Below are 25118 nucleotides of genomic sequence, written 5' to 3'. Positions count from 1 at the left end.
ATCTCAGTCAGTCAACATATTATGATCCCGGTAATAAACATTTCTCAATGGCTTGATTGACCCGATTTACCAGGAAAATTCTAGTTCATTTTGCTTGCAGTCAGACATATCCATGTGGGAAGGGTCACTCTCATGCAAATCTTGGATTAAAAAATCGTAACTAGGGGATAGGCAAACACTTTTTAAATGCGAGATAATTCAATAAAGCCAATTCAAAGTAAACGTTGGAAAGAAAACACTTAAAGAGAAATGGTCTTGAGATTGCCACATCTGTCTTTGTTTTCCAGGTTTCTCACATCAAAACACCCAAGCAAATGGACGAATTCATTGAGATCCAGAGTTCAACCGGAACCTGGTACCAGCGCTGGCTGGTCAGGTTCATGACCATTTTCAAACAGGTACACACCCTGTGAACATGCACCTGGCTCCAGAAGAGTCTGTTATTTCAGTGGGTGAAGAAGAAAGATGTCACAAGTATCCTTAAACTAAGGCAATATAGAGAGAGCAGAGAGCCCCAGGAAGGTGTCTGCTCTGTGCAAGGCCACCTCCAAACTTGCCCTGTGCCTAGAGATATGAGTTCTTTCTGGTTTTGACAGCCTAAGCAAGCCTCTTTCTTTCCAGCAACTTCTCTTTAAGTAACCCACAGCAAGGAACATGTGACCAAAATAAATGACTCTGGGATTTTAAGTAACTTTGGGAAGGAACCATAAACAGTGATTCTGTTTTGCCAGGGGTCTTTCAGGCAAGGATCAAGCCAGTTGTTGAGTGGGGTAGCCAGCTAGCTTCTCCTGAGACTCAGTGGGTTCACGCTTTATGGTAAATAAACATTTAAAGTGTTACCCTGCTCATGGGTTGCAGCGTGGAGGTGGGGTGGGGGGGGGGTGGAACTCACTGCTACAGGTTACTGAATATTTTGGAACCCAAACTAGGTGTGCTATTGGTCACATGTACCCAAATTCCATGTTCCTGGGGGAGGGGGAGGGAAAATTACAGGACTGCTGATGTTCAAGGCTAACCAGAAAGAAAGGAAGGACTTGCCTTGTTATGTAGACAAGGCTTCTTCCTTTAGGAGAGGGTGGGCTGCCCCCTTCTTCTGTGATGTCTTAATTACTTTATTAGCAAATCTGAGGGATATGCTCTCTCTGTCGCCAGTCCCTGGCTTTAATTGTCCTTCTCTGGTATGGGCCTTAGGTCTGGGACAACGCCCTGTACTGTGTGATGGGGCCCTACAGGATGAACACCCTGATTCTGGCGGTGGTCTGGTTCACTATGGCGTTAAGGTAAGTTCCACCTCACGCCAGTCCCTCCGCAACCTGGTTTGTAGATGGAGGATTATAAATTGGCCAAGTGCAGTTGGCATCAGAGTGGATGTTTTGGGCCACACGTCACAAGCAACCCTGTCTAGTGGCTTCTGTGAACAGAGACCTCCCTTAGGCCAACAAGAATCCTCAGAGCAGTCCGGAGGAGGAGGAGGAGGAGGTCCAGCCTCTGCTAGTCTTGCTGGGATTGCAGAAAGCCTGAAGGCTTCCTGTGGACTAAGCAAGAGTCTGAAAGAAGTAGAGGCTGACTCTTTTGAGCTTTCTCTTCCATCCATGCGGAGGTATAACTGGCAAATAGAAAATGAGTATGTTTAGGGTGTACAACTGAATTCTTTAACATACATAAGCGTCTCGAAATAATCAAGCTAACAGTAACATGTATCACCTCGATATCATCATCATCTTCTCCTCCTCTTTCCCCTCCCCACTTAATCCCAATGCTTTCCCCCTTAGCAGAGTTCAAGTAAGCCCTGATTGTCGGTTGTGAACTGATTGTTACTGTTAGCTATAATTGTTAATAATGGCCCTTTTCTCAGAAGCCCCTGAGCCAACGTTTCCTTTTGTTTCAGTAGACAGATGGCAGTCTCCTTTCTTGTTCCCGGCTAAGGAAGTGAGACTGGTCTGTTGGTTTTCACTCACTTGGATTCACCCCCAAGCTGAAGATACCTGTACTTTCCTGAGGGCTGATGTCTGAATAAAGTTTCAGCTCCTGCCATACTGTGCCCAACGATACCGAAAATCAAATTACAAAGAGCTGCAAGTGGCTCTGGTCTTAAACTGCAGGCTGGTACCCCAGACAGTTCTTGGCTTCAGACAGCATCATCTTGCTCCCTAGGGGAGGCTCTGGAGGGCACATACCGCACGTAGAGCTGTTCAGCTGTGTGCACAAAGGGTAGCTGCTACATAGTGCTCAGTTAACAAGATTATCAATTTAGATCCATGAGATTGAGTTGTTCTACAGCCTATAACCTCCTTAACCCCAGAAAGGCAATGGGCTCTAGTGATCTCTTTGATTATGGGGTGAATATGGGTGAATCTAATGTCATTCAGTACCTGGATGGAAGGGATGGATTCAAACCTGTTTGAATATAGAGGAAGACTGACCCCGCTACTTTCAAGTTATTCGGTTTCAACATTTCAGAAGCCAGATGTAGTGCACACTAAGAGCCACTCACTGGCAATTAAAAAGTGGGCTTCATTTATATTTATTTATGTTGAATTTAATTTACTTGAATAGGTAATACATTTCAAAAGTTGAAACATTAGGGAAATCTTGCCTTCACTCCCGCCTCTTCCACCCACTCCCTTCTGCCTCTACTATATAATCATCTTTTATTTCCTGTTTATCACTCCAGTGTTCCCTTTTTTTAAAAAAATAAATGTAAGCAAATGTATGCAGATACCTGTAGATGTTTCCAAATGTCTATGTATATATGTGGTTGTTTCCCAAGATGTATGTACATATGTAGATATTTCCTGAGGCCTATGTATATATGTAGATGCTTTCCAAGATCTATGTATAAATGTAGCCATTTCCCAAGGTCTGTGTGTGTATGTAGCTGTTTCCCAAGGTCTGTATATATGTAGATGTTCTCATTATCTGTGGTCGATGTATATGTGGAACTGTTTCTCATGGTCTGTGTATGTATGTAGCTTCTTCCCAAGGTCTATGTGTATGTGCAATGTGCAGATGTTTTTTTCTTCTTTTCTTATTTGAAGGAAAACATTTTGCATTTGCTCATTGTATTCAATTATATTTTCTGAATATCAATCCACACCAATCAACCAGCATTTTGTTTGTTTGCTTCCCTCCCTTTTATTTCTATCCCTCTCTCTTTCCTCTTATCCTTTTTACTATCCTTGCTTTTCTTTCCTTGTTTTGAGATAGAATTCATGACAGGAAATTCACAATGTAGCTGAGCGTGTCCTTGAACTCCTGATCCTCCTGCCTCCACCTCCAAAGTGCTGGAATTACAGGCATGTGCTACCTTAGCTGGACTTTCCTTCTTTGCAGTGAAATGATATATCTGAGTCACACCCCATCACCCATCATTAACCAAGGCTCCCTTTCTAGACTCCTGGGAGGTGCCAGATTTTTGCTCTTGTGAAGAGTGCCACATGGGCCTGGAGAGATGGCTCAGTGGTTAAGAGCACTGATTGCTCTTCCAGAGGTCCTGAGTTCAATTCCCAGCAACCACATGGTGGCTCACAGCCATCTATATTGAGATCTGGTGCCCTCTTCTGGCATACGGGCACACATGGAAGGAAAGTTGTACACATAGTAAATAAGTAAATCTTTAAAAAAAAAAAAAAGAGAGTGCCACAATGTCTAGTCCTGTGTGCGTGTGCGGGACACTTTATGATGGGACTGTTTTGTCAATGGACTAGATTTGTGGATGTGCTATTCAAGGGTCAAAAGAGATAAAGCCATCAGAAATATTTTAGGCACTAGTAAGCTCTCCTCCATGTGTGCTTTTCTTGACATCAATAGAATAGAGCATCCTTTTTAGTTAGTCTAATGTTCCTATTGCTTTGTGTTGACATCTTAGGGTTTAGGGTATAAACTATAGTATTCCAAAAGAGAGCTATTTTTACAATTTTATATTTCTGTGTTTGTTTCACGTGTAGATGTGGTGTATGCAGGTATGTTTTTATACTCTGTGTGTGTGTGTGTGTGTGTGTGTGTGTGTGTGCATGCCAGACATTGAAAGCTGAGTGTCTTCCCAGATTATTCCCACTGCATTCACTGAGGCAGGGTGCCACACAACCTGGATCTTGCTGATTTGTCTTGTCTACCTAGTCAGCTTGCCCTAGGGATTCCCTGACTTTACCTCTCCAGGAGGGCCATCTTGTCTACCCAGCCTTTAGGAATGTGATGATGAGGGCTTTATCCACTGAGCTGTTTGTTCAGACCCCGTTCCTGTTTCTTTTTCTCATCTGACCAGGCTGGGTAAGAGCTGCTAAGTCAGTGGTGATGATCATGCTGCCTTGCTCCTCACTCTAGGTGGAACACCTTTAGTAGATCCTTTTTTTACTATACTTCTGGCTTTTGAATTAATGTTTTCTGTAGGTTAAAGAGGGGTCCACCAGTCCATAATCATTGGTAGATTTTTAAAACAACAAATGACCTTTTAAATCAAATGGATTTCAGAATACCATTTTCTTTTGTCTCTTAGATATGTTAATGTGATGAACTTTGCATTTCCAAATAATGAACAGAATTACTACTTTAAGTCTGATCTACATTAAGTCATCGATGCAGATTCTACTGCCGAGGAAATGAGCCCTGGGGCTTCTCAGCCTTTCTGCCTTCTCTCTTGCAGTTACTACGGCCTGACGGTGTGGTTCCCTGATATGATCCGGTATTTCCAGGATGAAGAATATAAGTCTAAAATGAAGGTGTTCTTCGGTGAGCATGTGCATGGTGCCACCATCAACTTCACCATGGAAAACCAGATCCACCAGCACGGGAAGCTTGTGAATGACAAGTAAGTGTGTGACCACAGGCTTTCCCGGGACCTGAGTGACAGTCCCTGGGGCTTCCCTTGGGAGAGAAGGTGGGGAAGATGAGAGTTCAATGTGCTAAGGATGAGCTCCAAGGATAAAGTGGTCCTCACACCCATCCTGGCTGCTAGAGACACCACAGTCCCCTGATGACTGAATCTGTATTGCACTGACCCTCAAATTCCTCTCATCTCCTGACTATGAGATGATAATTGATGGCGGGTGGCCAATCTGGCCCTCTTTCCTGAGAACTTGACCCTCTGATGGAAGGGAACAGAAAGTCACATACCATCATGGTGCCACGTTATTCGCTAGGATGCCCATGCCCTTCTCTGAGCATGAACTGTGTTTAGCGAGCTCCCAGAGAGTGGCTGATGGTCATGTGAGTGACTATGGGCTCTGCCATTGAACCAGGAAATAAAGGACCCACGGCTTTTAGTGCTGAGGTCTCGGAAACTATCTGTGGCCTAGTTATTGAGCTTTTTCTTTGATTCTGGAAACTTCTCTGTGCAAGGCTATTATGGAACTACCTTGTGTGATTCTTCAGAAGGTGAACCAGGATGCTCTGTGGTCAATGGGAGCCTTGGCATTAGGGGAGAAATCAGCAGAGCATCAGAAAGGTTCTGCCTACATCTTTTTTTTTTTTTTTTGGTTTTTCGAGACAGGGTTTCTCTGCAGCTTTTTAAGAGCCTGTCCTGGAACTAGCTCTTGTAGACCAGGCTGGCCTCGAACTCACTGAGATCCTCCTGCCTCTGCCTCCCGAGTGCTGGGATTAAAGGCGTGTGCCACCACCGCCCGGCCTGCCTACATCTTTATGAGGATGCTTCCTCAGTCCATCTGATACATCTCTGTAGTCCTTGGACAAACGAAACGGAGAGCTTAGCCCACGAATTTTCCTCTCTGAGGCTGCCCTCTGGAGGTGAAGTGGCAGAGACAGGCGGGGCATTAGATAAGCTTGCTCCGGGTCATATTGTTCTTCAAGATGAGTATGGGTCCCTTGAAGTCTGCCTTCTGGAACTGTAGCTAGCAAAGACCCTGAGTTCAGTGGTGTGTAGATGACTGTAGGATTATGTCGAATGCCGTAGATATCATAGGCTAGGCACATCACTGCCAATGCCATAACCTCCGTGTTTATCACAATACAACATTGGCACCATCACCAATCACTGGAGTACATGGATTATCACTGGTTACATAACTTCCCCTCTGAAACCCATTGAGTTCAAAGAGTCATGGACGGATCTGAAAGGGCACCATGCTTCTCGTCTTGTGTTATGCTGCCATCTGCTGGTCAAGAAGTGACAGTGCTTTTTTTTCCTTCAAAGCCCCAAGCCGTAACACCTGGGCTTCGTGTCAGCATTCTCCTGTAACCTTATGCACACATTGCTACGCTAAAATTTAGAAGACCATGATTTATTTTATTTGCTAAAACACATAGAGGAAATGACTTCTGTATAGTTGGGGCCTTGGTCTTTCTCCATGTATTGAAGGTCCCACTGAAAGCTAACCCTCACCCCGCTGAGAAATCTATCTGCTTGACCTCAAGAAGAAATGAAAGCACCCAGACAATCACCCACTGACTCCTAGTGCGTCTTGTGGGACATAGTGCCTCTGAGGTCCAGCATTTGGTTTACCCCCAGAGCTTGTTTTTCAAAGTGCAAGAAAGGCAAGGAATTAAATTCATATTTTTACACTCTTAGCCAAAACGCCAGTTCAGGTTACCCTTATTAGTAATTAAGAACAAGAGCAGCTCCCATCTGAATATGTGTTAACTAGGAACTGAGTATTTAATGTGTCTCCTGCTGGGAGGAAGCGATTTGGCTGGCCTGGCTGGTGAAAACGATAGGTTTGGGGAAGGACACCAGGGAGAGCTACCGGACTCCTGTCTGCCATAGTTCAGGGTCCTGGAAACAATGTCCTGATCCCCATCTTTCCTCACAGCAGAAGGAAAGTCGGGGCTGTATTCCGAACACTCGGAATTGGACCCGCAGTTGAACGTGTCACCGTTCACGCAGGTGATTTGCCAGCAAGGAGTAGAAAGGCAAAGTCAACAGGGCTTTCATTAAAGGTCAGCTGTGGGCAGCACAGGGTGAAAGCCAGGCTAGTGAGATTCACCTGTAAATGAGCAAGGCAGGAAGCAGGGAGAGCAGGGGGAGAGAGCAAAACCACTATGTGCCCAGACTGTCTCCGAACCCATAATCTCTTGCTTCGGTCTCCCAAGTACTAGACTTGAAGGTGGATACCAATGTCCCTGTTTTTCCACCGTGTTGCTTTTAGCCCTTGAACTCTCCAGAGTAAGGAATCTTGGGATGGCTCAGTGTGTAAATTGGTATTGGGAGAGATGATTTATGTAAAGAAAGACCCAGAAAATATGTGTTGGTCCTTTCTCCTTTTTATCCTTTTCCTTATAACTTTGGCTTTTTAAATAACCCACTTGGAGATACATTTTAAGGTCTGCCTGCGTCAGACTCGTTTTTGATTTATGGCTTGGCTTTCTCACCCAACCTTGGAAGAATATTAAAATACCTCTGGAGGCCACATCATCGGCAGCCTATTATTATATTAAAGAGAAAGATATCTTAAGGAAGGAAAAGGCTGAGACAGGAATAGCTGTCCCGCAGAAACACATCTGGTGTGCAATATTTGAAGCCACAGACATCTTCCTGTAATAAAAGTGCCCCAGTTAGCTTTCTTTCCCTCCCTTCTCCTACCACCCTCACCCTTGCCCCTTCCCTCTCTGTGGCAGAATTTCCTATAGGCCAGGCTGGTCACAGAGTCCTTGCTGAGAGTGACTTGAACTCCTGATTTTCCTGTCTTTGCCTCCCAAAGGCTGGGACCCTGGGGTCATAGGCAAGTGCCTCATACTCTTTTGTCCTGCCGTCAGGTCTCACTCTGTAGCCGAGGCTGCCCTCTAGCCCACAGCTGTTCTCCTAAGCCAACCTCCTCAGCGCCGTTTTGACAGGTGTTAGCTGCCATATTCCAATTAGCTTGTCTATAGAAACTGAGAAGTTCAGACGCTAGAAGCTGGAGTTAAAACCTCCATTCAAATTTGTGCCTATGAAAAAAATGATTTAAGTTGTTGGGAGCACAGCATAGAAGTTTCCACGAGGAATGCTGAGCATGCAGGGTTATCTTTCCAGTGGGGATGATGCCAAACCTGTTCTTCCATCTAGAGAGCTGGGAATTGGAAGTGATTAATGCCCTTGCCATTTGCTGACCATATCAAGACCCTACAACCAGAACCGGAGATATCTAATAGTCTAAACCACCCTTCCATTATCTGTATAGCCAGAGGCTCCCACAAGCTCTCACAACCAGGACCAGAGATAGCTAATAGCCTAAATGACCTCTATGCTATCAGTATGATGGAGGGTAGGTCAGATCCTTCCTCTGTCTCCTAGAACCCATCTTCTTGGAAGAAATGACTTTTACCCCGAGTTAAGTTTGGATGCAATTGTGCCTTCTTGTGCACCGGTACTTGTGTTACATCAATTGTGCCTTCTTGTGCACCGGTACTTGTGTTACATCAGAAAACTTTTTTTTTTTCCAAATTATACTGTGCTTAAATTTGTTGGAAATAAACCGCCGGGAATCAGACTCCCTGATCAGACTCTTGGTCCAGGTTGATGAAGTCAATCTGACCTGAGTTTTCATTTTCACCTCTTTGCGTCCCCTTTCCATGCCTGTTGTCACCTCCTGCAGGGTTCTCTTCACGGAGTATTTTTATTTCCTAGACCAATAATCACAACAACCTTTGAAAGTGCAATAATCTTGTCTCTGCCTCAGGTGAACATGATATATACATTTTGAGAGAGGTTTCACTGAATATACTAGGCTAGCCTTGACTCTTGATCCTCCTGCCTCAGGACCCCAGTGCTGGGATTACAGGTGTTCACCACCAAGTCCAGCAATGGAAACTGATGATGTGGGTTTCCTAATTTTATTCTGATGATGTGGTCAGGGGCTATCACTGTGGCAAGCGCTAGTTTGGTTAAACCTTCTTTTGAGGAGGGAATTCTCTTTGCAGAGCCAATGATTTGTGTCTCTAGCTCAGGCTCTGAGCAGGGTACAGTGGAACACTGGCCATTCTGTGTTGTCAGAAAGCACATCATCTCGGGGTGCTAAAGAAGAACAATGACCCTCAGCACCCCGCGTTTCTCTTCCTTGTGACCCCACCGTATAGCAGGGGTCTACTTTGCTTGAAGTATCGCTTCTTCTGTCCACTTAGCCTGAAGGGTGGGGAACATAGTTTTTCTCTCTACTTGTAGGATGAAGTACCTATGAGTTCTAGTACCATGCTCAGAAAGGGCTGGCTAAAGACTGAATGTACTGATGTATGAAGAGTGAGTGGTTTGTGATTATTAACTAATGAGGACCTATCTGAAGGCATCTTGCCTCAGCATCTGACCGAGCTACAGAGAATCACATTAACATGCACACAATGGAATTCCTTTCCATCTAAGTTAGCATGGGCTTGGAGGCTGAACCACACAGCCTTCCAATGTGGCCGTGCCTCTTAACTACCTGGAAGCCTTCCTTATCCGCTTATTATTAGCTGCCTGTTCTTAAGGGAAAACAAACAAATAAACAAAAACCCTTGAATACCCTTGGTCTAAAGTGAAAAGCTGACCCAATTCCTATTCTTATTACAACAATTTCAGGCACCATGACTGCTTTCATTTTGTGGTATAACTCTGAAAATACATTTGGGAAAATATGTATCATATTCTGTCAACTCTATTTATATCTTGATTTTTAAATATTTTTATTTTATATGTCCCTCTCTTCTTACCTCTCATTTCCTCCTTTCCTTCCAGGACAGAGGCTTGCTTGTATCCCAGGCTGTCTGGAAACTCACTAGATAGTCCAAGCTGGCTTCAAACTCAAAGCCACCTTCCTGCTACAGCCTCCCAAGTGCTGCGATTACAAGCGTGAACCATTATTCGTGGTTCACTTAATATATCTTAAACATTGCTCCTTATTAATACAGAGAGGTCTGCTTTATTTATTATAATGGCCATATAGTAGTACACCGTATGATAGCTGTCTGTCATCTCTCTAGCTCTCATGAATACGCAGACATACATCCGTAGGTGAATAGACATAGTAATCCATTGATATCATAAACAGTATTGCTATAAGGACCAGTAAATGTGTCTCCTTGAATATATGAGCAAATCTATGTAAGATAATTCCTAATCAAGGGAAATGTAAGATTTAAATTCTGTGAAAATGTCCCCCCAAAGAAGTTGTGCTGATTATTTTCTGCCATGAATGTACAGGATGGTGCCCATTTGCCTGGGGATCTGCGTGGGTTTCAGGCTCATGGGAAAGTGAGCTGTTGGTTATAACTCCACTTCATACTTTCCACATTTCTGTCATTCTAATGGGAAGGTCTGTGGGTCTGAATTTGGGAGCTCTGCCGCCGGTGCAGAGTCCTCCGCGTACACCCGGACCAGATGTTTCTTCCATGGCCCTAAAGTTTATTGTCAGAAATAGAAACGCAGCTGAGAAATGGGGCAGTAGTCTGGCTTGAAATTATGTCCTAGTACCTTTGCCATGGACTAGTTACTTTTGTCCTTCTGTGTTTTCCATTTTGGTCCCAAAGTGTTCTTTTCCTGGGATGCTTCACTCAGCGATGCTGTCTTTCCCGCAGGTTCATAAAGATGTATTTTAAACATGTCCTCTTTGAGGACACATTCTTTGACAAGTGTTATTTTGAAGACGTGACATCCACAGACACCTATTTCAAGAACTGTACCATCGAGTCAACCATCTTCTACAACACAGGTGAGAAGGTGGGCACCCTGGGAGGAGTACAAAAAGGTGGCTTTAGAAGCCACAGCTCGTAGCCAGGTGACAGCCAAAGGACTCACAGTCATGAATGCCAGCCTCAGTGGGGAAGAAATGGCTTCTACCCCCTACATTAGGTGCCCTGAGATGGTCTGGCATTTGTCTGAGCTAAACCGCAGCTTTTTTCACATGTAAATTGAAGCAAAACTTCTGGCCCAGTGTCCTCGTCTGAATGAGACTGCCTTCTTCTGAATGAGACTGATACTATTCAAAACTACATTATGACGGTCATAAAACCAGCCTTCCAGGAGGGCTGCGTTTTCAACCTGGATTCCTTCCTGGAGACCTTGCATAATTTAAAACTTGCACGATTAAAAACTGTTTTCATGATACTAAATCAAAAGGGAATGTTACCTCTGTTCAGACTTGGCACATGAGGTGAGCCACTGAGAACATTCTAGAATTTCACCGTTTCAGATTTTCATGAGTAAAAAAAAAATAAATAACAGAATTCTTCTACTCCATCACCCTTGCTACTTCTGCTGTGCTCATCGTAACTTAACAACCTCTTCGGTGCAGCTGGCAACACGGGAGCTCATTGAGGAGTACCAGAGCCTTCCCTACAGGGTCTCAGTGGAGACATGGATTCTGATTATCCCTACCTTAGAGCTGAGGAAACAGACTTAGGCAATTGATGAGGGCTGCAGCTAGCAAGGAGTTGGCGTCGGGAGCTGTTTTTTCAATTACCTGGCTCAGAAAGCTGTGCCTGCGTAGACTGCTTGCTTCACGTCCATATATATTTACACTTTCTCCTTAGCATCCGCGCCAGCAGACCGTTCACACAGCATCTCCGCACCACACTCTCTCAGCTTCAGAAGTTTCAATATCCGGTCCCTAAAATCCTCGAGCCGCTAATAATCTGTTATTGGACACACCTTCCTGGATTTCTTCCTAGATTTACCTTAATTTCAGAAGCTCTATTTGTCATTAAAAACTGCCATATCCTTTTATTCTTTTAAGTGTCAATGATGCTTCTTCATTTGCATACTCAGAATAGGCTTTTTTTTATTTTTTACTTTTTTGGTCGACATTTGTAGTTGGCTAATGTCATAGCTGGGAGAAGCAAAGGCCATCGTCAGTGTATGCCTTCAGTTGTGTGTGAATAGAATATATGGAAGCCAGAGGTTGACGTTGAATGTCTTTTTCATTCACTTCTTTGCCTTCCTTTCTGAGACAGGGTCTTTTACTGACCCTGGAGCTCCCTGATTCAGCTAGACTTCCTGGTCAGCAAGCCCTGGAGACTGTCCTGTGACCAACTCCCCAAATCTAGGATTATAGGCATAGGGCTACTCTATTGGCTTTTTTTACACAGGAGCCAGGGATCTGAACCCAGGTCCTGATGCTTGCATGGCAAGCGTGGCAAGCTCCTTATTACCTGAGCCATCTGGCCTCGCCAGCCCCTGTATGCCTTTGGTTTTATAGGCAGATGTTCAGGGTCCTGCTGTCAAACCCAGATTTCTCTACTGAGTATTCTTTCTACTAGGATAGTTGGTCTTTGATGGTGTCGGAAAACACGTGAGTTGTTTTCACAGCAAGGGGGTTTTACTTTTGAGAAAGTTAAGGGTGTTGGATAAGCTACTGCCTGGGCTCTGAAGTAGATGGTTCAGGCTGGCCCTAATTCTTGTGTGTGAATAGTGTGTGTGTGTATGTCTCTTTGTGTGTGTGTGTCTGTCTGTGTATGTGTGTCTCTGTGTGTGTCTGTGTGTGTGTCTGTGTGTGTGTGTGTCTGTGTGTGTGTGTGTGTCTGTGTGTGTCTGTGTCTGTGTGTGTCTGTGTGTGTGTTCATTCTTTCGCAGGCAGCGCTTTGCCAGTCCCTAATCCCAAAGGCCCTGGGTGATGTGCTTACCACACAAGTGTGAGGACTGGAGTTCACATCCTCAGAATCCATGCAAAGACTGAGCTGATATGACTGATGCCAGCACTAGAGGGACAGGGACAGGGGCTACCCAGGGCAAGCTGACTAGCTGGAGTAGCTGGAATAAGTGAACTCCACTTTCAGTGAGGGACCCTGCCTCAACAGATGAAGTGGAGAGTGGCTGAGAAAGACATCCAACAACTTCACGTCTTAACATGCATGCGCGCGCACACACACACACACACACATATATATACCTACACACATGTGGACATACACACTTGTGTACATACCACACAAACATACACAAGTGAAAATATGTCTCTAAAATTGGTATCAGTTTTGTTTCTTTTTATGGCAGGAACTTGAACATTTTTGGCAAACATCACTTTGACTTTGTGGTTACAGGTTGTTCATAAAGACAGTGTCTGTCTGTCTTCCCCCAGATCCCCGCCACTCACATGAACCAAGGCTTCTTTCTCTCCCCAGACCTGTACAAGCACAAGTTCATTAACTGTCGCTTCATCAACTCTACCTTTCTGGATCAGAAGGAGGGCTGCCACATGGACTTTGAGGAGGACAACGATTTTCTGATTTACCTTGTCAGCTTTCTCGGCAGCCTCTCTGTCTTGCCCGGGAATATAATTTCTGCCCTGCTCATGGACAGAATCGGAAGGCTCAAGATGATTGGTGAGTTGCTCACAGTGGAGCATTCGGGTCTCCTGGCCACAATGGTTTGCTTCCCTCTCTTAAGGAAATATTTTACGAGGTAAGGCTGGATCTACTGCTGTAAGACCAAGGAGGTGCATTCACAGAATCCGAGGGTTTCGTAGAAAGGCTTTTAGGGTGCCGGGGAGGGATCCTGCATCATTTCTAGGGTGTTCTATTGGTACCCCCATAACAGTGATCAAATAGACCCACCACAGCTGCTTTATAAAATTATTTAGAAAATATATTTAATGTGCTTCAATGATAGTTTGATGATTCAAGGCAAACCATATTATTTTTCTTATTTAAATAGCAACTTTCCGTTGATTGACAGTGGAAATGAGAGGGGATGACAGACATATTGGGACTATGATTGAATTCTGTTATATGTGCATGAAATTGTAAAAGAATAGGTGAACAGTTAAAGAATAAAAACTATTTTAAGTTGCATAAAAATTGTTTAGGCTTTGTTGGACAGACTCATGTTGAAATCCTTGCACACCCGGCCATTTGATTGTGAACATATGCCTTCCCCTGGGTTTCGGTTTCCTAATGAGGTGTAATAGCCGGGAGGATTTTGTGAGGGCTGAACATAAGACAGTCAGAACATTTTACAATTCACAGCGTGTTGCTGGCTCTCTGAGTGGCATCTGCATTCACAGCTGCCCTGCTTCCTTGCACCAGGGCACGCGCCATCCAATGCTGAAACACAACGATGTGAGGGGGTCAATAGGAAGTGGAATGTGAGCACTGAGGGCCGGGGGTCTGTGTGCTAAATGTGAGCTAAGACCAGAGCTAGGAAGGCAGGAGGCACATTAATGAAAAAAAGGGCCATTAAGGATCTTCCCCCAAGATGTTGTTGATCAGGAAAATTAATACCAAACTGTCCGGTGTCAAAACACAAAAGGAAACAAAATCAGTCACACTGTCATGTTATTGGTGAAGAGAAAATAGATCGTATCTTCATGGGAAGAAAGCTTTCTTTGTGTTTGGATGGCATTTGATATTATTATTATTATTATATGAGATGAATATTCAGAATGGTGAACACAAGATGTGCCTGTGGCTTGGCTTTTTTTTTTTTTTTTTTTTTTTTTGTCTGATCAGAAAGGTGGAACGTCATCTTCTTCTGGATACAACAGATAGAGTCACATTTATTAGGGACATGTCCTTGTTAGTTCAGAAGTCTCTTCAGAGACACACACACAAAGAGAGAGAGAGAGAGAGAGAGAGAGAGAGAGAGAGAGAGAGAGAGAGAGGAGAGAGAGGGGAGAAAGAGAGAGAGGGAGAGAGAGGGGAGAGAGAGAGAGAGAGAGGAGAGAGAGAGGGAGAGAGAGAGAGAGAGAGAGAGGAGAGAGAGAGAGAGATTGAGAACACTAGTGCTAGCATGGCCGGACCATGACTGCTCAGTCTCTGCACCCCTCACTTTACAGAAAGGCCTGGAGCCATGGACCAGCTACTGCGCTCTCAGCACAGAAGAAGCACTAGCCAATGCTAGGTAGAATCCCGACAGGATGCAGGGAGCTGCTTTAAGGCAGCGTTTTCTGGGGCCCTCAGAGCAGCCTGGCTGCTGTAGCTTTGTCCAGCTCAGTCCTTGGGGCTCTTGTCTGGTTGCAGTCATTTCTTATTAAGGACAGTGTAGAAGTTCTCTTAATGAGCTTGTAGCTCAGTCATTTATTCATTTAATAAACATTTATTTATACAGTCCTTACTCTGCAGCAGACGGGGGGGGGGGGTAAGCAGTGGGAATATAACAGTAATTGAGACCGTCAACGTCCTCATGTTTAAATAGCCAACAATAGATTGGGAGAGACAGACATAAGCTAGAGATTTCATTTAACAAACACTGGGATGCTTATTATCCGCCAGGCTGTGCTCCAAGCATTTCATAAGCATTAATGCATTTGAACCCTCACCATAACATAACCCCATGGGGCAGGTACTCTTTTTATTAACATGTTACAGATGGAAAACTGAGACACCGCAGAGAGGGTAAATAACCCATTCAGAGCCACGCAGATAGGAAGTGGTGAAGCTTGAATTTGAACTCAGACCTCTTAATTAGACGAGGCGTCAGGGTCACGGAAGTGAACGGGCGGTGGGTCAGGAGGCTCAAAAGTAGGAGCAGTTAACACGGAGTCAAGAAAGCTCTCCCGAGCCATCGCTTGATTTGACGACGGTGTTTTATTCATCAGAATTTATTAGCTGAGCTTCACCTTGGTCCCGCTGAAGAGAACGTGCCTTTAGGGGGAATTGTTCTCAGGATTCTTGTGGCCCATAGATGCCAGCCTCCTTCTCCCATGATCCTCTCCTGGCTGTTAGAAAGAGCCTGCAGTTCCTGCTTGCAGTTCTGCCTTTCCCCAGAGGGGGCAGCATCCAGGTGGATGGTTATCTTTCTCTAGTTCCTTAGCCAGCGTCCCCACTAGTCTTAGAGCCCAAGTCCCAGGGTTCCGGTGTGACTCCTGTCAGGAAGCAGTTTCTCCTTAGAGGCAGATGCGCATTTGGATTCCTGGCAAGGGGAGGCTCTTTCCTCACTTGCTCACCCACCTGCTTGCTGGAACTTACTTCTTTTGCTTTCTTTCTGTTGGCCCCGCCCTCCATTCTTTTTCAGCCTGTAGCCTGCTCTGACATAACCAGAACCAACCAGAGGCTTCCCAGGCTCTCCTGAGTGGACTTCCTGGGTTCGGAAAGGGTTTGGTACAGCCCCTTTGAAATGGGTCCTCTTATCACCAGCTCAGTTGGGGGGGTGTCCTAGATGGAGAATTTCCCCCCGGATGGCTTACTGAAAAGACATTGCGGATGGGCAGGCTGGGGAGGACACATGGGGGAGGCAAGACTCTTGCTGGCAAACATGGGATGGCAGTTGTCATCCTCCACTGGCAGGAACCAAGGAAGAAAAAGAGCATTCACAGAGCCCGGTAGCAGAAGAATAACCTGGAAGATGCTATGATCCAGGAGGGATGCAGCCATTGCCATAATTAAAGCTCCTAAAATGAGATGGGAGTCACCGAGCATCCCGCCCCTCTCTCTTCCCATAATGGTGATAATGGTTTTTGCAGGTCAGCTTCTCAGAGGGTTGCAGTAGGACTGTGAGGGCAGGGAGATCTCTGGGATGGAGTTGGGAGTGTCTGAGTCGTGTTCCTGTTGCCGTGATAGAACACCTTAGACTTTCCACTTAGAAGGAAGACATAGTTTTGACTCCTGACTTCAGAGATATCGGTCCAAGGTCCTTTGCCTCCCTTGTTTTAGGGTTTGTGTTCAGGTGAATCACCATGGCAAGGAGATGAGGCTGTGCAAGCTGCTCACCTCACGGTGGCCTGGGAGCAGAGAGAGAGCCTACTTTCATTAAAAAAGCTCTTCCTTCAGACTCTAATAAGCTATGAATCCATAGCCCATAAATGATTAATCCACCCATGATGTCAGAGGCCCCACATCTGAATTTTGCGGCTTTGTGGCTAGCCCTTCAGGCAACACATGTGCTTTTGGGGGAGTCATTTAAAATCCAGAACAGGTTGTAATCGTAGTAGAACAGCCCTTCTGGAATTTTCCCTTGGTAGCTCACCTACAGATGTGTTTACATTGGAATGTAAGCTACATGAGCATGGGTTCTTAATTTTTTATTTTACATATCTTTAAAATAATCTAAATTTTAATATCTTCAATTTTGAGGTGTATATAAATGTATATCTACTCTTTCCATGTGCATATGTCAACATTCACTTTTCCAAGTATATATAATTGTATTTAAAATATGTATGAGTTTGTTCTTCTTATTTGTGCTCTTTCCAAGTTGAAGATGGACCTAATAACTCAAGTAACAAGTTACTTCAGCTGAGCCAGTGAGGATGGAAGATGGGCAAATCCTCTGGGGGAACAGACTCCGGGGCACGGGCTTCACGTTTCTTTGGACCCTTGTCTTGTCTCCACAGGTGGCTCCATGCTCATCTCTGCTGTCTGCTGCTTCTTCCTGTTTTTTGGCAACAGCGAGTCTGCGATGATTGGCTGGCAATGCCTATTCTGTGGGACCAGCATCGCGGCGTGGAATGCTCTGGATGTTATCACGGTGGAGTTGTATCCCACCAACCAGAGGTCGGTTCTTCCCCGGATTTTGCTCTAGGACTTGTGGGTGTTTCTTTGGTCAGAAACCTACTTCCCACCGGATCTCGCAACACACGTAGTATTGGTCTCCGTGGAGTCCACGTTCCAAACGTATCCTGGGGATTTTCTTTCTAAGATGGTGACAGAGGTCTGGACCTGGGCAGGCTAGGGTGAGGGACAGGAACCAAAGGACAAGCGTGAAGTGTCCGAGGAGAGGGGTAAGATAAAGCCTTGTGTATAATGAAGTCCTCGTGGCAGCTGAGCCCAGACCTGCCAATGGGAACTGAGGAGAAAAGATGAAGATTTGGAGCAGCATGGGGTGGGGGCACACGAGGAGGAGGAGAGCGGAGGCAGAGCGGTCCAGGACTGCCAGGGTTTACGGTTTGAAAGCAGAGGGTCAAGGCCATTATTCAGTAGGTGTTTCTCTTCATGAAAGGGATCTCGAGTTTTAAGTATGGCAGAGAACTGCTCCTAAGGAATGGGCATGGTACGGAGGATGGGTAAATGGAATTCTGAAAAGTATTTTGTTACATTCCTAAAGTCGATGACAGAGCATCCGGGGTTTGGATGGCTGTGGTTGGAACCTCATACCATATTTGAAGCCTCTTCCCAGAGCCAAAGAATGCTAAGTTTTACGAACAGTAAGGGACAGGGCAGTGGCCATTATTGAATGGGGTGTGGCTTTAGAGGTAGCAAATTTAGGAGGGTGAAATAAAGATACACTTAGAAATCATAGGTGACCAGGAAAAAAACCCTTAGAACGTGTTTAACTGTATCAAAAAAAAGTTTAAAATGCTATCAAAATATATCTGATAATAGAAGTTATAAAATATCTAAAAACCAACCTGAAACATTCATGAATAAAACCATAAGCTTTTACTACAACATAAAAAGAGACATAAAATAGAAATTAAGACATGCTTCATTATGGATAAGACAGTTTAATCTTAGAAAAATGTCAAGTCTCATTTAATTTTTCCAAGTTATAATTAAAAATTCAGTCTTTTTCTTCCCTGCAAACTTAGAAAAATCCTTTTAAATTTTATTGAGGAAAGCATGCATCCGAAAATAGAATAACATTAAAGCAAACACAGAAGGGCCAGGACTGGGACTGGGGCTTATAAGCCACCATGTGTTAAGTATTTTCTTTGCCAACAAAGCTCTCTGCCGACGCAAATAATCCCAATCAGACGGAATTAAAAGATGCCTAGGTTTAATGGATGCCATACTTCCGGGTGGCCCCCGGAAAACATGGAGAGGAAAAGAAGGAAAAGGGGGGACCACAGGGAACCCTGAGACCACGTGTTTATTCTCTGGGGGGCAGTTTTATAGTTTGTGGAAGTGGTCTTGACCTTCCCGGGGGGGGGGGCGGGGGGGTTACTGTTTGGCAGGTTTTCTTGGAGGTGGAGTTTGTACTGAGGCAACTCCCAGGGGAGGGATCTTATGCCAGGAGCTGGGGTGAAGTTCCCAGCTAAATCTTCCAGACTTTTTGTATAAAGGGGTGCCAGGGAGCTGAGGTGACGCTTCCGACCAAACACCATGTTGTTCAGGTATAGATAGCAATAGAACAAGATCTGTAACTATAAAGCTATGCTAACGTTCTTAAACTTTTGATTAAAAAAAAAAAAAAAAAAACCATTTCACTTCAGCCAGGAAATACCCATCTTAAGAATACCGTCTCTGTAGACAAGTGGTTCTCAACCTTCCTAATGCAGCGACCCTTTAATACAGTTCCTCATGTTGTCGGGACCCCCAACCATAGCATTATTTTCGTTGCTAACTTCATAACTGTGATTTTACTACTGTTGTGAATTGTAATATAAATATCTGTGTTTTCTGATGGTATTAGGGGGGATCCCCGTGAAAGGGTAGTTAAAGCCCAAGAGGGGTCGTGACCCACAGGTTGGATAACCCCTGCTGTATTATACAGCCAGGATCAGGACAGGCTGTGTGGTTCCTGTTGGTTATCATTGACACGATCTGGGTACGGGATTCTGTCACGAAGGACAGAAATTCCAAACAGCGTGGGGGATTAGGCTCTGCATGTGCTCTTTATTAGCACTTGAGAAGATGGCTTAGGCGCCTATGTTATTACTATCCTTCGTCTATACTCCACCACTGACCATCTCTGTTGCAGAAAGTAAGACAAAAAGGGAAAAAGAAATAAAGGAAGGGAGAGCAAAAGCCCACTCAAAACCTTCAGGAAATTTCTCCGTAGGTAGCGGCCTCTTGCACTTTTGTCTCATTGGCCTAAACTAAGCCACGCCCACATAGCCAGCTGCAAAGAGTTCTGGGAAATGTAGTCTTACACTTGGAGAGCTGCTTTTGCAGAGCAAGCTAGCAGTCTTTGTCAGGATAGTGTTGTGAAGTAGCTGCACTCACTTTATTTTGCATGCGGCTTGATTTCGTGATATGTTTCTGTAAGCAAGTACTACTCTTAGCTATTTTACTAAGAGATAGGCTTGGGAAGATAAAGAAACTTGATGGCAAATACTCCAAAATGTTAATAGTGGTTATTAGTCTTTATATTATTCAGTATTTCCAATGTTGGCTAAAATAAAAATATTGTTTTTATATCTAGGTAAAAAACTCACTGCCACACCCCTCCTCTTATGACAGGGTCAGAACCTAGTGCGGCTCGTTCTGTGAGGTCCAGAACCTCAGAATTCTTTCCTGTGTTCTTCTTTTGCAGGGCCACAGCATTTGGCATCCTCAATGGATTGTGCAAATTTGGCGCCATCCTGGGAAACACTATCTTTGCTTCCTTTGTTGGGATAACCAAAGTGGTCCCCATCCTTCTGGCTGCTGCTTCTCTGGTTGGAGGTGGCCTGATCGCTCTCCGACTGCCGGAGACCCGAGAGCAGGTCCTGATGTGAACAACCCCCTGGGAGAAGGATGGGAAGATCTTCTCCAGGACACCCGAGCACAGCCACGCCTCCCGCTTCTCCCCATCCATGTACATCATGGACAGCGCAGGAGGAGAAATGGACTTTGTGATCCCTAGTTTAGGACTCACTTCAGTTGTCAATACATGCCTAACTCAGGTGATTGACTAGGGGTGCCCTGAGTCACCCTTGGGATCCCAGAGCTCTCCATCCAAGGCAGGGAGGGGGAGGACCCTCCAGTAAATGAATACAGTGAGCAAGGAGTATATGTTTCTCTAAATGAGGTGCAAGGAATTATTTGCATTTCAGACTGAAGTTGAGGACAAGAATCATTTTGGGCTCCTTCACGTAGCTCCTGGGAGCCCTGTGATCTGGCAGGTTGCCTTGGTTGGGAGTCGGAGTCATCACATGAATACTGGGTGAGGAGAACAGGATTTACATTTGCATTTGAAGTATAATCTAACATATTTTCCATCTAAAAATTGGCACAGTAGTACTGAAGATATTCTGATATCGGAAAACCAAATACTGAAGCAAATTCTGTATAGAGTGACTTTTCTACCCAAGCGTCCTCAACTTTGCACGATGAAGAGGTGACACACTAAGAATGATATTTATTATGATTTTCCTTGAGTCAGAGACACTTAAGGATAGGTATTCTGTAAACTCAGTTTGTATATAACAGTTTTGAGGTTTTATTTTGACAAATGGTAGCTGATCATGTTGCCAGCATTTCAGCCATATTGGGGAGGACTTGACGTTCAAGGTCCCAGGACACTAGGTGCAACTGAATGACACTGAGCACAATTTCAATACAGCCGTCTAGCTTGCTGTCAAGAGAATGCACCAAGCAAGCCATGGGCAGTTTTCTCCACCTTGGGACTTTTCAGTTTAGTGGGGCAATTCCATTTCTCTCCTATGTCAATCACTTGTGAAACTCAAATCCAAGGGCCCTCTGACTGCTGTTCACCCAGAAGCAACACGGAAAGTGTTTTCTGGCTGCGGGCGCTCTCTGTATAGAGACTAAAATAACACAGGTAACGGACTAAGGTTGGGAAGAAGTTTTTTCAAAAGTGTGAATTCTTCCTGTTTGATTTAGCGGGAAAGCACGAGGCACGTTTATTATGATGTTCAGGCCCTACGAGAAATTTGCGCTCCATGTCCTGGTTGAGGACTTCTGAAACAGGCCGTTAACGTGGAAATTAGGAAGTGACGGGTGTTACATACATTCATTTCTTCAGCGTTCTAAGGGATCTTTCCTGAGATCCAGTTCGTACCGTGAATGTGGAAGTAGGTGGGGAGAGGAAGCCAGGGCAAACCGCTCTGGTCGGTGTCAGCTATCATCTGAGGGCTTCCCTCGATGCCGAAAGAGCAATTTTCTTTTTGTCCAGACAATCTAGAAATGGTAGAGACAGGGAGCTAGGTGTTCCTGTCACTAGATCTGCGCTTGCCTGGGCCAGGAGAGCATCAGTCTGTAAGAACTAGTTTGCTCTCTTTATTTGCAGCATACCTGCTAAACTTTGCCTATTAGACACCTCTCCAAATCTAAATGAGACTAATGGCTACATTGGATATTTTCTCAGTTTGGTGGGAATGCTTAGTTCCCATGATAGTTTAAGCCATCTTTCTGTAAATCCTTGAGTATAAATCAGCAAGGGGAAAGTGAATTGGTTTTTTTGAGATCTTCCTTCCCATCTCCAAGTCTGGCTAACATGTTTACTCTGCTTCTCTGGTCCCCGCCTCTTGACATCCCCACTACTTTCTGTATAGGGAAGGAAGATGCCACATCAGCTCTGATGTGATGCCCTGATTCCCCCAAATATAAATATATATAAATATACAGAATGTATCAATGCTTCTCCTGGTGTTTTATAGACATTAACTAACACAACACTCTGTTGATAGCGAGAGACTTTCTGTAATATAGCTCCAATACCCTTCCTCATTTTCTCATGATATGGAATGCATTGGCTAGGACCGTGAGAGAATTGTGTAAATCTGTGATTACGCATCCCTCATAGCAGCTCTCTTTAATGGGATAATACAACCCAGTGAGCAGCTGCCACTTAAGAAATGTCCAAGGCAGAGTCTACCTTTCCAGCCGGATGGATCTTGTAAACTTCAATCTGATTGCCTTTTGAGTGCAGGGGTGGCTGCAGCCCTTTGTGGGTTAACTCTGCTTAGTTTCTAAGCTCTGTCTCCTACATTGTGTTTATGGATCCTTAAACCATCTACCTAACCAACCAAGGGCAGTTCCCAATCCATCACTTGGGCCGTATGAAGGATGCAGCCATGGTCTGCAGCCCCTCTCATGAAGGATTATCTGGCCGTGGTACCTGGCCACCTCATAACTGCTGTCATTCCCGGTGAGATGAATGTGTCTTTAAAAATAGTCTCTGTGGCAGGTCGCCGGGGGATAATGCACAACACTCCTAGCCATCCATCTCTCGTTTTGCCCTGAGAGACTCCTCATGGCATCCTTAGAGGGTGAAAGGGAAGGGCCATCCCCTCATTGAACAAGACTGTTCACAGTTCATGATACACTTTATAATGGTCAGTTTGGGAGTCATTACTTTCAACTGGGTCGTGTTATCTCCTGATGCTGAGTTTTGATCTTTCGTTTTATTAAAACTAATTGGTGAAAGAGGTGTCCTGTTTCTGAAATTTGTAGCACAACAGCTTGAGATCATGTAATAAATAACTCCATTATCTGGGTTCCCTGGCTATTGGCTTACGGCAGAAACAATAAAAATAACTGTTAAGTGAATCTCTAAGAACTCTAAGAATCTCTAAGGCTAGAGACCATTTTCGAGCACTCAGGTCTCTTCTGTATTCCTAAGGCGACCGAATCCTCTCTTTTACCTTTCTTAATTTTTCATATGGGGACTTTGAGAGGTTGGCCGATGTGACCCAGCCACCTGTGGCAAAAGGCCTATTAGGATGCTGTCTCTTTTTCTGGACCAACTCTCCCAATTGAACCAGGCTCTTTCAAACCTGCTCTCCTGGAGGTCCCTCCCAGTTACTTCCACATGAACACCACTGATCTCCTTTGCTGCAGGTCATGCTGGGAAATATATTTACGGGGTGCATGACCATCATTTCTTAAAAGTGAAGTCCTTGGTACAAAAAAAAAAAAAACAGACCAGTGAATCATTCTTCTTAAATTTCTTGTTCATCAGAATCACCTGGACTTGGGACTGGTGCAATATCTCAGCCAGCAAAGTGCTTGCTTAGCAAGAATCAGGCCCTGAGTTCAATCCCTAGGACCCAAATAAGCTGTGCATGGTGACTTGGTAATAATTTCAATACTTGCGAGGTGGAGAGAGGAGGATCCGTGGTATTGATTGACAGTCAGCCTCGTCTCTTTGGGGAGACCCCAGACCAATAAGAGACATCAAGGAAAAGGTGAACAGTGTTTGAAGAACGACACCAGGGAGGGTCTCTGGCCTCTACACTCATATCATGTGCACACTCACATACACGAACACAAATCTGAACATACTGCTTGGCCCCATCCGCAGAGACTCTGATGTAGTATGGGGAAAGAGGCTGAGAATTGGCACTTTAAACTCTCACGTCACGTGGGTGGCATTAGTCTCCAAACTGTGTTTGGAGAAACGCAGACACCCTGTCCTTAGCTAAGTACTTTGATTTCTGGGTTGGGGGTGGGATGTCAGAGTTCTTTTTTTTTCCCTAAGTATCAGCCCAACCAGAATCTCGTGTGAGTCCATAAGAAGCAATAATACCTTTTCAACATTTCAAAGGTATTGACTAGGGGCAGACATCAGGGACTCAGTGATGACAGTGGTAACATTTTCATGCCTGAAGACTGTTGTGGTTTTCCCCTAGGCCTTGGCCTCCGGGCCATGTCCAGTGGTCTAGCTCTGCCTCTTCCTAGACTCTGGGGATGGCTTTCATCTGGGATTGCTGGTGTTTGCCTCGACTATTTCCACGTGGTCTGTTGCGGTGGCTGTGTTTATAGGTTTTGGCAGACAAATATGCCTTTGTTGTATGGACTCCCCGGGGCTCCATAGTGACAGCTTGATCCTAAAAGCTTTTCCCTACCTGGTGATCATGACAGACTGAGGTAGACTATGACCTGCTGACCATCAGCTGACCTTGCGTGGTGACACTCTTGGCAAAGATGGAAAGCTTTTCCCATTAGAGATGAGGCAGGTTTGGGCACCTTCCTCCACACAGACCTCACGGGACACACAGTTTTTACAGAACAGCTCCCTTGCCCTTGTGCTATGTCAGGTACCAGATCCTAGGAGGATTTTCCCCAAGTTAAAATGCTGTGCTACTGTGTGGGTAGCTCTGTCATCTTTGGACATAGCCCAGAGCCATTAGCAAGTCATTCACAAAGCACCTTTGAATTCAACCAAGCTTAAAGCACATTCTGTTTAATTTGCAGAGGCATGGTGAAGAATTTATATGCATGGCTTTTGTACAGCAAGGGGGGGGGGCTTCCTCAAAGGTTAATATATAGAATGAAACATAGCCTCGAGCTATGCACAAATGTGAAAGGGAAGAATAAAATTTGTTTGCAAGTTATGGGTTGGGTGGGGAATTTATTTAGGAGACCCATCCCATAACCTATGTAAGGTTCAGTTCAGGAATAGGGGGTACTCATGGTCACCTCACTTTAAATAGACATTTAGCTTCCCAGCTGCCATCTTTCCTTTGGTACCATAGGTTTAACAAACTTTAAAGAGGGCACAAAGACACACTGAGATATCCTCTCCTGAAGTTAACGTGGCTACCACATTTCATAATTTCACTCACGGAGAAACACCTACTGAATCACAGCCACTGTCACTTTGGAGAGCAAGCCAATCAGAAATGACAGCCCTGACCTTCGCTTACGATATGCGTGCTCGGTAGTTCAGTTTTCTT

General features: G+C 44.8%; 1 protein-coding gene across 3 annotated transcripts in view; it reads left to right on the top strand.

Annotated features, from left to right (window-relative positions):
- Sv2b (synaptic vesicle glycoprotein 2B) overlaps positions 1 to 22937 on the top strand; it is a 161018-nt gene extending 138081 nt beyond the window's left edge. For 2 of the 3 annotated variants that reach the window (XM_038313642.2, XM_038313641.2), the window contains 7 exons: positions 288 to 398; positions 1192 to 1280; positions 4643 to 4807; positions 10480 to 10613; positions 13021 to 13221; positions 17169 to 17328; positions 20030 to 22937. In XM_038313642.2, coding sequence (XP_038169570.1) covers positions 288 to 398; positions 1192 to 1280; positions 4643 to 4807; positions 10480 to 10613; positions 13021 to 13221; positions 17169 to 17328; positions 20030 to 20213 — 1044 coding nt within the window. In that variant the 3' untranslated portion in view covers positions 20214 to 22937. Of the gene's footprint in view, positions 1 to 287; positions 399 to 1191; positions 1281 to 4642; positions 4808 to 10479; positions 10614 to 13020; positions 13301 to 17168; positions 17329 to 20029 lie in introns of all 3 variants that reach the window. The other variant, XM_038313640.1, reaches the window with a different exon arrangement.
- Positions 22938 to 25118: the final 2181 nt, after the last annotated feature.

Source organism: Arvicola amphibius, chromosome 12, assembly GCF_903992535.2.
Source record: "Arvicola amphibius chromosome 12, mArvAmp1.2, whole genome shotgun sequence".
Lineage (NCBI taxonomy): Eukaryota > Metazoa > Chordata > Mammalia > Rodentia > Cricetidae > Arvicola > Arvicola amphibius.
This window is presented reverse-complemented; position numbering and strand designations above follow the sequence as displayed.